The following is a 15,740-nucleotide window of genomic DNA, read 5'->3' on the forward strand; positions in this document are numbered from 1 at the left end:
AATTCTGCACCTTGGTTGTGTATAGCTCTGTGCGTGATGCACATTGATTTGAATTTTATTCTCTGTTTTATTGGTAGCCAATGTAGTATTTTTAGCGCAGATGTGATGTGTTCTCTTCAGGGTAATTTGAGAAGGAGTCTGGCTGCTGCATTTTGTATGGGTTGTAGATCGTTCAGGCCTGTCCAGGTATAGGCTGTTGGCATAATCTACTCTGGACATGACCAGAGCGATGATAGTAAGACTTTTGTTGGTGAATGACAGGAACGGTAGTATCCGTTTTGCCGCTCGAAGGAGAACAAAGCATTTCTTGAGTAGAGAGTTTACTTTTGGCTCTACGGTGAGGTTGTTGTCCATCAGGACCCCTATGTTTTTTTTACAATCGAGGCGTGCTGAGTTCTCTTGGCCAGGGGATGTAGTTGATGTCTCCTCCGTTTTTTGTGACGATCATTATCTGTTTTACCTGGGTTAATTTTTAGGTGGTTCATGTTCATCCAATTGAATATATCGCTAAGGCAAATCTGTAGTTTTCTTTTCTTCTGGGGTGTCTTGTATTTTGAAGATTTGTGTTTCGTCGGCGTAGTTGTAGCAAGTGAGGCCATGTCTTTTGATGATTTTCATTAGTAGATATAGGTAGATGTTGAATAGGAGCAGAGAGAAAGATGATCCTTGTAGTACTCTGCATGTGGAGTCTCTTGGGTTGGATTTAAATGGTTTCGTCCATACGGTTTCCGTTGGGTTAGGAAGGATTTGATCCGTAGTAGGGTGGTGTCTGTTATTCCCAATCCTTCTAATCTCGTTATGAGGATGTCATGGTTGACCGTGTCGAATGCTGCGGATAGGTCAAGAAGTATCAGGGCAGTACTGTTGTCAGTCTGCGTTTGTTTTTAGGTCGTCCCATATTGAGAGGAGAGCTGATTCTGTTCCTCTCATTGGTCTGAATCCAACTTGTGCCCGGTTTAGTAGGCAGTGCTCTTCTATGAATTCTTGGGTTGCTTTATGTTTCTAACAGCTTTGCTATGTACAGGATATTGGAGATGGGTCTGTAGTTCTGTTTACTGCTACGTCTTTGAGTAGCGGCCTGATGTACTCCGATTTGAAAGCCTGTGGTACTTTACCTGTTGAGATTGAAAGGTTGAGGACATTCCTATGGTATTCCATGGGAGTTCCTTGTTTGAGAATTGATTTTGTATGTCTTGGGGGGGATGGGGGGGGGCAAGGGTCTTCCGGAGAGCCTGATTTTAATGCTTTGATTTACCAGTTTGACACAAGTCTCCACCGATATTTCGGGAAAGCTTCGTAGTTTGTTTGGATGTTCCTCGCAAGGATATGTAGGATCTATGGTCTGATCGCGTGGTCTGCTTTGTATGGTTTGGTCGTGATTTTATTTTTGAAGTGGTCTCCTAGGTCATTGCATAGTTTCGTCGTTGGGATTGGCTTGTTGCATCCCGGTGGGTTTTTTATTTCATTTCTGATTTTGAAGAGTTCTTTTTGTGTTTGGTGCTTTGAAGCTTCAGTTGTTGTAGTGTTTCCTGTTTGCTTTTTGTATTTCCTTTTGGTATGAGCGGATCTGTTGTAGAAATTTCAGTTTGTTTGCAGTTGTCCTCCATTCTGATTCTAAGTTGTTTTTTTCTTTTCATGGTGCTGAGTAGCGGGGTGATCCATTTTGCCATTACTTTTTTTTTTGTGAGGGAGTGAAAGGTTTTTCTTTGGCAATGTCGTCTAGAGTTGTTACGGTCCAGGTGTGGAGTAAGACTACTTTTTGGTCCAGGTCTGCTTATTCCATAATTGTTGCTTTTGGTTTGCGGAGTTCCAGGAGTTCAGTTAGGTTGGAATTTTTGATGGTTCTCCAATTTCTTTTCATGGTGACTGGTGGCTTGTCTTGTTGCTTGTTTATTGGAATGGCCATTGTGATTATAAATGGGATGATGATTATGTGGTCGATCCCGATTATTTGAATTGGGGGTGCCGTGGTAATGAGTTTATGGTTGGCGAAGATTGCATCAAGTGTATGGCCTGCTGAGTGCGTTGCTCCTTTGACTAGTTATTGTAGATTTATTGCTGCTAGTTGGGCAGTTAAGGACATTTGTGTGGTTGTGGTTGCTTCATCGAACCAGATGTTGAAATCTGAGGATGATCAGATGGTTGTGCTTGATGGCTAGGATGGTGATTGCTTTCGTGATGGCGTCTACAAAGGTTGCATCGTAGGTTGGTGGTCTGTGTACCAGTATGAATTTCAGGTTTGTTTTGGGGTTTACTAATAGACGCAGTATTAAGGATTTGCATTTAGTTGTTGATCTTCTAATTGTCATTTACAAATAGGATGTGGATGCCTGTGTCTGATAGGTCGTATATTCGGTTGAATGTTTGGACAGTGACCTTGTGTTTATTAAATCACAGTGGATTCTCTTGGTGTGATTTTGTTTGGTTGTTCCGGTTTGTAGTTGTCCGATCGTGGTGTTTCTATATTGATGTTGATTGCATGAAGCAACGGCTGCTTCTTCATTGAAACGGTCCACTAGGTTGATAGTATGGCTGTTCAATCGTGGTGCTTCTCCAGTGATGGCGATTGGTTGAAGATCAGTGATGGCTTCTTCTTCATTGAATCAGTCTGTTAGGTTAATGGTAGGGTTGTTGGTTACCAAGGCTTTGTTGTCCTGTCTGCTGAATTGGGGGAATCGATGGTGCCCCTCTGTTCTTGTAATGTATGGGATTAGGGGGTTGGTATCATCCCACTCTTTTGGGGGGAGTCCGTCTTTCCGGGTGTTTCGGGGGTTTCTTTTGGTCTATCGATATTTTGGTGTTAGGATATCGAGGCTCCCTGGTTGTTGCGAGGTAGGGTGTAAGCTACAAGGATTTTTCTCTTACATAGTTTGTTCTGGTGATAACCGTGTTGGGCGGGGTGTTTCAGTGCTGTTGGTATTGGGTGTCCGTGGCCATTGTTGCTCGATCTTGCTCTTTCTCTGCATCCCTTTCTGTGTCGGGGCATTTTGGCTCACGATGCAGAGGTAGCAGGGTAAATGGTCCTCTGTGATGTATTGTGCAAGCACAGTATAGATGTTTCTTTAGTGTTGATATGCTTGGATGCTGTCAGGCTCAGTCTGTCCTTTCTGTTGAAGGGTCAGGATTGTTTCCTATGGGTGTACTGTTGGTGGTATGAGGCGTTCGGTTGACAGGTGGTTTAGGACTCAGTTGTGGTAGGTAGTGGTAGATCAAAGGTATTGGCGGTATGTAGGGCTTGGTTTCACCAGTGTGGATGATCAGTAGTGTGAGGCAGTGCTTAACGCTTCAATTGGAGGCCGGGCGGGCGGGGGCCCTGTTTAAATTGTCGCAGGTGGACGTTAAAGTAGCCAGTTCTTTCTGGGCCTGTTAAGAGGCTGGAGGGATTTGTGTTCTTGGGGTAATACAGCGCCCAGATCTGAGGTGATTGGGCAGCGGGAGAGGCCTGGCTTGACTGAGCACAGCTGGATATGGGTTCTGTATAGTGGGAGGGAGGTCTACACCTAGCGGAACAATTGAGTATAATACCAGACCCAGCTAGTGTTGAGACTGGTGAGCAACTTTTCTGCCTTTAGTCTCAGGTCTGCGTCCTCTGAGTCCCGGCACCAATTAAGGAAAAGCCACCCAGTGGTAGCTTTTGTTTACTACAGCTGGCTGGCTTTCCCTTCATTAGTGCCGCAAAAGCGAGCACAGGCGGGCATCCATTTCACAAAAGGGATGCCCCCATGTGCTTGCTTTTGTAAATTTTGAGCTTCAATTGCTCAAAATTTTACATAGGGACTTAAAAGTGCCAATCGGTTTCTTTTATTATTGCCCAACTTTTTTTGCAATAAACCTTTTTGGGCAAACCATTCCTTTAAGTGGCTAGGATTCCAGGGTAGAGTAGGTGCTCTACTCCCAACCCAGGCCACTCCTACCGTACTGGTCCTTGTAGTTGCTGGTTGACGACTGGCCCACTGGCTTCCCCTGCTGACACTTTCTGGAGCTGCTTCTGTTGGAGCTGTCCTTTGCGTAGGGGCTGTTGGCCGCAGGGGCTGCCGGGCAGAGGGCTGCCCAGGGAAGGTCTGTTAAGACCTAGATGAGGCACCAATCTGGGACGGTGGGCGGGTAGGGTGGAGGGAGAAGGGAAGCAAAACACGGAAGGGGAGGGGGCGGTTCACACATGCCTGGGAGCTGCTAGATTTGGTTACAGAAAACAAGATTTGGACCTGCTTGGGCTCAATGGCTCAAACACTCACCTGGTCTGAAGAAAATACCAGTGAGCGCGGGCTGCGGCCCTTGCTAGATTAATATGGTGCACGCGAAGCACCAATCTGGGCTCGTGGGCGGGTAGGGAGAAGGGAAGCAAATGCGGAAGGGGAAGGTAGGGGGTGCACACGGGCCTGGGGGCTGCTAGAATTGGTTACAGAAAACAAGATTTGGGCTTGCTGGGGCTCAAACACTCGCCTGGTCTGAAGAAAATAACAGGGTTAGAAAAAGGGCTCACACTCTCCAGGTTAGAAGTCCTGAAGTCCAGCAAAAGAGCTGGGAGTCTTTAAGGTAGAAGGGAATTGGCACATTTCTGAGAATTCTCCCTAACAGTCACCATTCAGAGTTTGGTTCTGCTGCTCTCCAACCTGGAGAGGGGCCTTCCCGGAGCAGTTTGTGTCCTCCACGTGAGTCTCCTGACGCAGCTTGTATAGAAATCTTTTTTTGCTGCCTGCTCCCCAGGGTCTCCTTTCGTCGGGGGGCCTGTGGTGGTTGATACCGCTGCATTCCAAGTCGCAAACTGTCTCGGGACCCCCTTCAACAAGTAGAACAATGGAATTAAAGGGGTCCAGCGACTCCATGAACCCTGTGTGGTTTCTGGAAAAGTCTCAGAAAGGGGAGTGAGCTTGCAGAAATGATTAAACTCCTACCCGCTCCCCCACGCAAAACAGTTTTACGGGTGTGAGGCCTAACCCGATCTTGCCTTTGCTTGATCCTATAAGTGTAGCTCTTGCCAAGGATCCTCCACTGAGTTTCCCCGACCGTTGGATTCGGAGAGGACCACTAATCTCTGAAACTTCCTTTCTATCACTGGAAAATTTTACTTAACCTTTTGGTTTTGCCAATACTCTTTTTTTCCTCACTTCAAGAACTCTTGACTCCTTGTAAAGTTATCTGATTGGGAATCTCCTATTTAGCAGAGAAGTTGTTTTAATTTCAAGTATAGAATTGTTTCCTGTGCTTTATTGTTTTAAGCCAGTAAAACAGATTAGTGGGTTCAGCACTCACTGCTGTGATCCATGTGATCTGCAGGTTTGAATTCTGGCAATTCCAACTCAGCCTTTCATCCTTCCGAGGTCGATAAATGAGTACCAACATTAGTTGGGATGATAAATGTATGTAAATGTTATATGTAAAACGCTTTGGCGAAAGCGCTATATAAATAACCTATCATTAGTCTGAATATAAACTGCCATTGCTTCTAATGTTTTAACTTCACTTGCTTTGCTGTATACTGTTTTGACCTGCCTCTAAGACCTAATTGTGTTTTTTAAATTCATTCCTGTCTAAATTGATTGGAGTGCTCTGTGTGTCTCAATGTACCACTACCCCTGACCCCCTAAGCCCCTAGGTTGATTACTGCTCAGCTGCTCTACCTCAGTTGAGTTTGTCTAGATGTGTATTCCCTGTACACTGTAATTGGGTGGCTTCTCTGCACTCTACTTATGACTGGTTTTGAAATTCTTAACAGCTTACAGTTTAGACAAATTTACTGGCATGAGTCTTTGCAGATTAATTTTTGCTTTAGGTTCAGAGGGCAAGATGGAGGCTGCAAATTAATGGGGAAATGATTGACCCTATGGTACTTCATTGATGTTTCAGCTTGTATACGCAGTCCTCTTTGGCAGGGTACATTGTAATATTCAAGGCCAGGTTTGCTCCATCCAAACCAACAAGCTGCAAAGGGGATGTATGCCCATCCACGATTGTCAAACTGCTTGGAAACTATAGTCCCATTCCTAACCAGATGTATGAACTCCTCCTTTCCCTCTAGCCTAGTCCCATACAGCCTAAAGCAATCCTGGGTATTCCTACCACTAAAGAAACCTTCACTTGACCCACTCTCCCCCAACAACTACCTCCCGATCACCACAGCACCATTCTTACTCAAGATCCTAGATAGGGCAGCATACATTAAAATTCAGGCCTGTTCAGAAACCCGCAAAATTCTAGGAACTCTCCAGTCCGGCTTTCACCCAGGGCATGGCACTGAATCAGCCTTCCTCGACTTAAAAATGCAACTTGTCTCCTTAAAAGATAAAGGCAAGCCATCTATTATCCTACTCCTGGAACTCTCGGTGGCCTTTGACCTGGTCGACCCGAACACCCTTTCCCACCACCTCACCTGCCAACTACTCGCCAGAAACCACACCCTGGATCAACTCCTTCCTTACCAACAGGTCCATGAGTTTTCTCAGACACAAACCGCTCTTCCACCCCCCTATTCCCTGTGGAGTCTCACAATTATCCTGCGTCACCCCATCCCTTTACTACATCTTCACCAAGCCCCTATTTGACCTCCTTGACTCTCTGGGCATCTCGTACATTATGCTGATGACACCCAAATCCTCCTTCCCCTATCCGGCTACCACCCAGAGGACACCCTGATCATCAACAATTTACTCCATCCAAACCAGGATGGCTACCAACCCCTTGCACATCGATGAGAAAACTGGAGAAAACTGAGATTCTACTGGTGGACTCGACAGCCCCATTCGAAAAACAAGGTGGGGATTTCACCTCCTTCCTTATATGCTACATGAATATCCCAATACCCACCTCAGTAAAAACCCTGGGAGTCCATCTAGATGCTAACCTATCCTCCCCCTCAACTCACTCAACGCAATCGCCTCCTCGCCCGCCTACACCACAAAACTCCTCAACGCAGCCAGACACTTCCTCTCCCCAGCTAGCTGCCTAACCATCGCATCATCGGAGCAAGACTTCATTATTGCAATGTCATCCTCGCTGGTACATCGCAACCTGGCCAAACTCCAGGTCATACCAAACATATCCAAACGTGACCACGTCTCCGATACCAGGAAAAAAGTACACTTGCTACCTATTGGGGAATGGATCATATTCAAAACCCTATTCATCACACACAAATGCCTATCCAACACTGCCCCACAATACCTATGCCGTAAGATTGAAAGAGCCATGTCCACAAGACCAGTGAGGACAATGTATGCCAACGACAAATGGTGAGACCCACAAGATCTGCCAATTCCTGCTGTATTGCTACCCCACGCGTAAACTGGAAAAGAGCTGCACAGTTTCCTCTCCCACTTAACCTTCGTACCGCCCATACTTTTCACAACTTCAGATCCAACACCAAAAAATGTCTCCTTACGAAGGACACCAACCACTAGACCACTCAGAGTACCTGAGCACATTATTCAACTGCTTTAATCTCTTGCACTTACTGACTGTATTATCTTGAGCCTATGTCTGTTTATATTCTCTGCTGTACTCATTGTTTGCCTGTTTACCATGATGTACCCATCCTTTGCCCTCTCACTAGGATGTATGTATGTATGTATGCGCCTGCCCTTTCACTATGATGTATGTATCAGCTATATTTTAAGCTGTATTGTAAATGCGCCCGGATACCCTAGGGTGAGATGCGCTTTATAAATAATAAACCAGATCAAGAGAAACAAGCTCCAGTTTTCTATTAGTGGCGGCCAAACATTGGACTTGCTTCCCGCCCCGAAGGGATAGCATAGAGCTCCTACTGGCCCTTTCAGAGAGCCCTTAAAACCAGGCTCTTCGCCTAGCAGGCCTACCTTCATACTTCACAATCTAATTTCTCCTCCAATCTGTTTAAATGTAATTGGTTGCAACAGCGCCCTGATGCCCATATGCGCTTTACAAATGTAAAAAATGAAATTGTAAAAATGTCAATTTACTGTGTTCATGAAATTTAAAACACTGTTGACATCAGAATGTTTAACAGTGATTCCATTCACACCATTTGGTTTTGTCATGTCTGGCATTGACGGCTGTTAGGGGGAATTCACAGAAATGTGCTAATACCCTCCACCTTAGAGACCCCCAGCAACTTTGCTGGCTTTTGAGGACTTGATTTTTTTAACCTGGCGTGAGACACTTTTTCCCACTCTTGTATAATTTGATTTTGTACACTGTTTCTTTTGGTTATGGAGTCTGACAAACACCATAGGCATCATCTTTTACATTGTCACACTGCACCCTCAGTGTAGTGGCACAGTGAAGTCTTTCAGATTTCCCAAAGGTTTGAATACCTTCTCTGGGATAAACTGTTTCCGAGAGCATTAAAGTGAACTTGACTTTACATATATTTGTAACTTTCTAGACCCAGCACACACTAGCTTACAATAGGGTGCTGGAGGGGGTTACCTAGTAGCCCCTTTGTCTAGCTTTTCATGTAACTTTTTATGTTACCCGTTCCTCACTGAATGGCTAGTGGCAGTGGTTTCGTTATAACTACCATGGTGTGCATCTACCGCGGGCTGCATTTGCAGCTGCAGTAAAGCACACAAGGGTGCCATTTTTGTAAGTATTGGTGTCACTGTCGTATCTATTCCCAATGTTGTGTCTGTGGCTTTTGGAGGCTCACTGCTACTGAATATGTGCTTTTAGGTTTTCTGTAAGGCAATATTGGAACTGTGATTTAAATTAACTCTAATTGCAAATGATATGGGGACATTCACTGCAAAATGTCTCAAACAGAATCTGTTTTTGCATACTTAGACATTGAAGTTGCCTGCTACGGCTATGAAGGCATTGATGCCGTAAAAGAAGCACTGAAAGCCGGATTGGGCTGCTCCACAGAAACCATGCCTATCAAGGTAAGAAAAGCAAGTACTCTACTGATGTTTGGTAGACCTACACTGCTGGAGCCCAGAAACTGTTATAAAATTGCACACTGTGGGTTAAACCTCAAATGCTGGCCATTTTGTTAATCTATTTGCATAAAGATGTTTAATGCTTTGACCCAATTAAAGTGTTTATTGTTGTGACCTATTGCTTATAGTATGCCAATTGCATAGTTGCTTTCAGTTTGAACAAGGGAGACTGGTTTTGGGCTTGATGTAAGAAACTGTCTAATTTTATCCAACCCATGTGCTTGAATGGGAAACAGTTAGAAAAGATATGAACCCAAGTTACTAAAATCTGATCAGCGTTTTGGATGCATGTCTTCAAACAATTGCTCTTGAGAAAATCCTTTCCATTTACCTACCAGAAGTGCTTCATCTATACAGACTTTTGGCTTCGCCTATTGAATTGTATGACTCTTCTTGAGGAATCCTAAAGTATTTGCCTACTTAAGAATATTTGGTCTCTTGTTGTTCTAATAACTTGCCTTTTACCAACTTCTAAGAGTACTATAAATGCCAACATTAAGATATTAATGTCCCCAGCACCCAGTTATTGGTCACCCGTGGGTGTAGGTTGTGTCTGTGGGCCATCCCAAAAGGGTCTTTACTGATTTAGAAACTAAAAGTGTACAGTACTGAAGTGTATTTGTGTTCCTATTATTATATTGCTCCCCTCTGAAGAATGCTTATTCTAACTGACAAATATATTAATAATTTTTTAGGCAAGAAACCTAGAGTGTAAGAGTTTATTTGAATACTTGTAACTGTGTACCTCCACTGCAGCTCACATTGACCCCTCTTGAGATAAGCCTGGCTGCTCAAGCTTATATCAAAGGTTGGGTTTCCTATACCTTTAGTCAGAGTTGTGTGTAGTGGTCCCAGATGTTACTGCATACAAACTTTGCCTAACAGTGCAGCCCTTTAGACGGCAAAAACAAATAATTCAACATACCACTACATAAAATACATAAGGTTTGCCAACAAGTTGTGCTAAAGCTGAAATAGGAAAACCTCTTTTGTTACCATGCCATTTCAAAGCAACTCAGGCAGAACCTAAAACGCACAACTAAAGCAATTTGGAAACAAATCAACAAAAATATCTCAAGACTTAAAATGGCATCAATTTATGAACTAAGGTTTAGAGGCTAAACGGCTCTTTTCGCAACAACCATCCAGTCAGGAAGAAAACAATAAAAACCACCTATCCTTGCAATCACTGTTCAACAAATTGGAACAATTACAAAAAAAAGAAATCTCTCGTTGGTGGGAGGTGAAGACCATGGTTCAGTGTTTAAGAGTCAATCAAAATACCAAGAGGTCTGCATATTTGCATTTTCCCTCTTTTGAGGAGGAGGATGTCACCGGATTCCAAGAATGGGAAGAATTATTGATTCATACTTCAAAAGAAATGATGGTGTGATTAATCAATGCAAAAAAGATAAAGTCAAACAAGACATAGAAATACTCAATGCACCAGAAGCAACATTCAAGAACTATCAAATGCTGGATGACTATATCCAATGGTATATCAAGGAACTCAAAATTAAACAAAAAAAGTTTAAGCGTGATGAAATGGATTAGAAGTTCAAACGGGTTTACACATTTCAAAAACAGGACAAAAATTGCTCGCAGCCATCAAAAAGCAAACCCTTACCTCAACAACCAACACAAACCACACACCCATCTTCTGAAGTAATCTTCAAGTGACACTGATGTAGAACAATCGATTCCCTCATCAGTAACACCAGCCATTACAAGTGGCACCTCTTCAGCTTTTTTAGAGGAATACATAAAATTCAAAATGAGGACTGCCCAATTCCTCTCCAGAAATGAAAAACACAAGGTACCATGAACACATAAATTCCACCAGGACAAGGAGGGGCAGGGGCAAACATTCCAATGTTGGCATCAAGCGAAGCGGTCCAAACAAGGTCAAAAAATTTAAAATCATACAAAACATATTAGTAAATCTAACTAATCTGGACCCTCTCATCTCAATTTACCAGAGCTTTAAACAAAGGTCTCACTTTCTGCCCATCAGCACCTTCCCACTATTTCTCTCTAAATATGGCCCTGTATAGGTTCTGCAGAAGGCTAAAAGGTAAACATTTTTCACAAACTCAAGGAACAAGAAAACCATTGAAATTCCTTCAGAATTCAGTCCCCTGCTTTGAAGAGACAGTCCAACTTTTGAATTTAGCAGAAGAGGATATCCACACACTGGAAACAATTACAGAGGATTTGGCCATTGAAATTGATCTAAGTGAAGAAACCAAGTTGAGGCCGAAATCAACTTCATTCCGAAAGGAAAATGTTAGATGTAACTATGCAGGAGTTGAGATCACTATTTTGCAGGCAACCTATCAAAATATAAGTTGAATTTGACTTGGAAAGAAATAGACAAATTAAGTTACTATTAAAAAAGCCGACAAAAGAGGCAATAAAGTATTGATGAATACAGCCGATTAGGTTATAGCAGCAGAGGAACATTTAAACCAATAATCGTGCTATGAGAAACTGAGCACTAATCCAGCAGCAAAATTGGTTTCAGACTGGGCCGCAATGCTATCAATCTGGACAGACCAAAACTTACTGACAACGAGAAAAGCTTCCCTACTAACCAATTTCCTATTCTAGATACTATATATTTAATTCCTAAAATACACAAACCTTACAAAACATTTCCATTATTCAGGCCAATCATAAACCGCATTGGATCCAATAGAGGGCCTATATCCAAATATATAGACACACGTCTATAGCCTTTAGTGGCAGGCCTATCCTCCATCAAAGACACTAAGCATGTCATCCAGCAGTTGGAGGAAATAAATTGGGAACCAAACTGCAGATTTGTTTCATTGGACGCCTCATCTTTATATAGAAGTATACCACACGATAAAGGTTTAAAAAGAACCAATTACTTTTTAAAGATGAGATCAGTTTCTTTCTATAGACAGAATGAGATGTTAGAAATGCTTAATTTCACTTTAAATAACAATTTTCTTGTTCAACGACCACATTTCTAGTCAGAGGCAAGGGACGGCCATGGGTGCGAAATTCGCACCGAAACTACGCAAATTTGTTGAATTGGAACATGCTTGGAGACCTGAAACTATCAATACAACCTTAAATTTACAATAAATGAAAGCACCAACTCAATCCAATTTCTATATGTAGAACTGGTGAGATGCCCAGGATTAAAAGGAATTGTACAGAATCGCAAGAATATGACAAACATGTTAAAAACTCAATGAGAAAATTTGAAGCAAGAGCATATAACAAAGGATATCTACATAAAACTCATGTCAAAGCAATGGAAAGACCAAGAGGAGATCTCCTTGCAAACAAAAAATACCTTTATTAATACTTAACAAAAGCTTAGGTTATTACTACCTATTGCTCCAATGTCAAACAAATAAAACCCTTTAAAGAGAAACTGGCACATCTTACAAATGGAATCGGATATATCGGGCTATATGACCAAGTTAACATTACCTTTTAGGAAAGCCAAAAGCCTACAGGACACAACTATGGGGTACCGAGCCTCTTCAAGGAAATTACAAATGTGGCAAATGCAAAAGCTGCGTTTTTATTCCGAAAATGAAAAACAAGATATAAAAATTCCTAATGGACAAATATATAATACCAGACTTCATAAATTGCAACACGAAGTGGGTCATCTATGAAATTCAGTGTATATGCAGTAAACCTTATTTTGAAGCACTACAAGAAAGCTGAAAACCAGAACACAAGAACGTTTCAGAGCCATCTCAAAAGAAGCTATGAGATACCCTCTTGGTTATCATCTGATTGAACACAAAAACCAACCAAAAAGTGGAATGACATTTTTTGGAACTGAAAAAATAACAATCACAGAGAGGTGAACATTTTGAAAAAATACTGAGATCCAGAGAGGCCTATTGGATCTGCTATCTTGACACTTGCCATAGTGGACTGAATTCAGATGCAGAAATGATTAACCTTCTATAACCATATACGGGCCAAAAAGCTGCTCAGCAGGAAAAAAATGAACTTTGAGTTAGCTCACGAACATTGCAGCAATTTAAACATGACATTGTGAATAACTATTTCATTTCTTTTTGTGTATTGTAATTGCTCATTCAAAAGTATTGGTATTGTAATATTGGCACTTAATCAGCTTCTTTAGTTCAAGGACAAGCTAGTTTGCAAATTTGCTTAATATATGGTACAGGCTAGTATTTTCCATCTGAAAATACCCAATCCAAGATGGAGGCCTAACGATCCCGGGATCGCATTTCATTAAAATGATAGTCTCAGCACAAAATTACAATAATCTACATGTATTTATCCCTACCTTCATCTAAATAGATAGTTACTCAAAAATGAAGCCTGATCACTAAGGATCAAATAGATTCAACTTCAATATGTTCCCATTCCAATATGGAGGACTCACGCCCTCGTGACAGTCGCATGACCATTCCAAACTTCTAACTCCATTCGGAAGCCAAACACACCAGACCGCAGGTTATCATGCCGCGTTCTGGTAGCATATTCTAAAGAGCTCCCTCTTTCAAATCGGTTTGACATGTATTGAGGTAAGCAAGTGACTTATTTCTAGGTGCAGATTTTATGCAACTTTCTTTCATAATCATGAGTAGAAATGGAGCAAAAGCATTGTACTAAGCTTATCTCTATTACCTTACCTAGATGCACAATAATATTATAGGAAAATTACCATGTGTCTAAAACCACAAGTCAACAGTTTAAAATATATGATCACAGATAAATGATCTCTATCTGGGCTGGGAATCCCCCAAAGCTGAAGCTCTCTGCCGACGACTTTACCGTCTGGGTGGTAAACGGACAACAGCTTGTAGTGGGTAGGTCCATGGATACCGGTGCACGCTCCAGGCATTTGGTCTTCCTCAGCCAACCGTATAAGTGCACAAGCGTTCCTGGCTTGGCACTGGAATTACGGGTAAACTGTTAATGCCGGTGTTTTTTCACAGGTGCACTTCTACAGCCTGGGGCTTGGAGCCGAGTAGTCGTTTATTTTCCTATTTTCCTGCTGTTTCCTGTGCTTTTTAAGTCATGCCAGTTTCCAGGCTACAGTCCGGGTTAGGGACAGGTACAAATAAGGGTAATGTTTTGCCCATTGGAGGGGCTATAGGCTTGATACAGGGACAGGGTCCTGCTAGTCCCCTGCCCATTGTTATGGGTGGAGTGGTGCCACTAATGCAATCAACATCACGGACACCCCGCAGGAGTAATTGTCTGACGTTTTAGTAATAAGTGCTAATCGCAGATTGAAGCTGCAACAAGAACAGCTTGTCTGCTCTGAACTCCTGACTATCCGCATAGATTTCCAGAATGAGTATTTCGGAAGAATATGTTGCCCCTTTGATATTAATGCCCATGCTCACACAGCCCCTGAAAGCTAAGGCTCTGGAGCCCTGGTGTATTCTCCAAGAACAGTTTATGTGGAGGCTTGGGGCTTGTTTGAACATTATGGATTTCCAGAGATGGGTGGCATTGGTGGGTTGCAATGGTCTCTCCTCGTATTTGCCTGACCCAGCGAAGCCCAACATGGTGGACACTAGTAAGGGAAACTTCACACAAACATCCCCCTCCTCCAAGAATTGCCAGCAAAAGGGCTGTCAAACAGACCCTATTGAGTCAGTCATGCAGGTGTGCCTTTGCAGGTGAAGACTATCCCCACAGCAATTGGCCAAGGGGAAAATATATCAAGAGCGGTCCCTATGCCACTGAAAGTCAGTTCTGCTGGTTGCTTCTCCACTTGGTAAGGACCTTCGACTAAGAAAAGCTAAAATGGCCAGTATCACAGATCCCATCTTCAGGAATTTCGTCTGGGACCCGCGAAATTTTGATGATTATCACCAATGTTCCCAAGCCCAATCAACACGAATCTGGGGAAGCCCTGAAAAATATAAAATCTTGGCATGGTTTAATTCTTAACTAGGGACCAACTGTGTAAGAACGCAAGGCCTAAAAGTGATACGTAGAATTCAAATCACTAACTGGTGTTCGAGTGAAAACACTGACTGCATCATTTTGGGCTGTGGGTTTAGCAGTCTGCCGATTTACTTAAATATAATTTTTCTTTCACAGCAAGTGGGTTCATCTACGGCCCTGAGAATTGCATTGAACTGAACTAGTGCTTTAATTGTTTTGCTCCTCTTAGTCGGACTATATTCTCTTAGATACTGTTTTTGATCTGCCCTCCCCAGTTATGCCTGTGCTACTATGTTATTGTAATGTTGCATTTCTCTTTGTTTCAGTTGTTGTTTCTATTATGTTTTGGTCTATCAGATGTAGCATTTTGTTAAGCGCCCTGACGCCTAAAGGCTTTTGGCGCTATGTAAATATACAAATAAATAAGTGGTAACAAGAAGCAGGGACTTTGATCCTTGTTTACAAACAATTAAGTATAGTGTTCTCTTTTAAAAGGAAAAGTCCTTGAACCGATGTTTCTAAAATGGCGTTTCTAGAAGAGATTTACTAAGTTTATATGGTTTGTTTTGCATTTTAGCTTTTTTTGCAATATAAAAAGCAGAATGTAAGGCTTTCTTTTCCTCCTGAAGAACTGTCTGTTAAAGGACAGAGAAACTCGTGTCGAGGATGTTATTTATTCGCTGAAGATCCAAATATGAGGATTTTACTTTTTTGAGGATGTTACTTTTATGTTAAAAATCCAAATAAGAGTGTTATTTTTTTGGCAAAAGACCCTAATATTGATTTCTTGAAGAATTTACTAAAAATTAAAGCCTTTCCTGTTAAATATAACACAAGCTGCAAAAGACACTTATTCCAGTGATGAAACTGAGCTAACAATTCAAGCAATGTTTTCCT

The 15,740-nt window shown here is 42.2% G+C and overlaps 1 protein-coding gene across 1 annotated transcript in view; it reads left to right on the top strand.

The window, feature by feature from the left end:
* EIF2S1 (eukaryotic translation initiation factor 2 subunit alpha) overlaps positions 1 to 15,740 on the top strand; it is a 201,768-nt gene that overhangs the window by 100,496 nt on the left and 85,532 nt on the right. Inside the window, exon 6 of the mRNA XM_069638721.1 lies at positions 8,761 to 8,858. Within this exon, the coding sequence (XP_069494822.1) occupies positions 8,761 to 8,858 (98 nt within the window). The remainder of the gene's footprint in view (positions 1 to 8,760; positions 8,859 to 15,740) is intronic.

Source organism: Ambystoma mexicanum, chromosome 14 (genome assembly GCF_040938575.1).
Source record: "Ambystoma mexicanum isolate Mex_15411 chromosome 14, UKY_AmexF1_1, whole genome shotgun sequence".
NCBI classification, from domain to species: Eukaryota; Metazoa; Chordata; class Amphibia; order Caudata; family Ambystomatidae; genus Ambystoma; species Ambystoma mexicanum.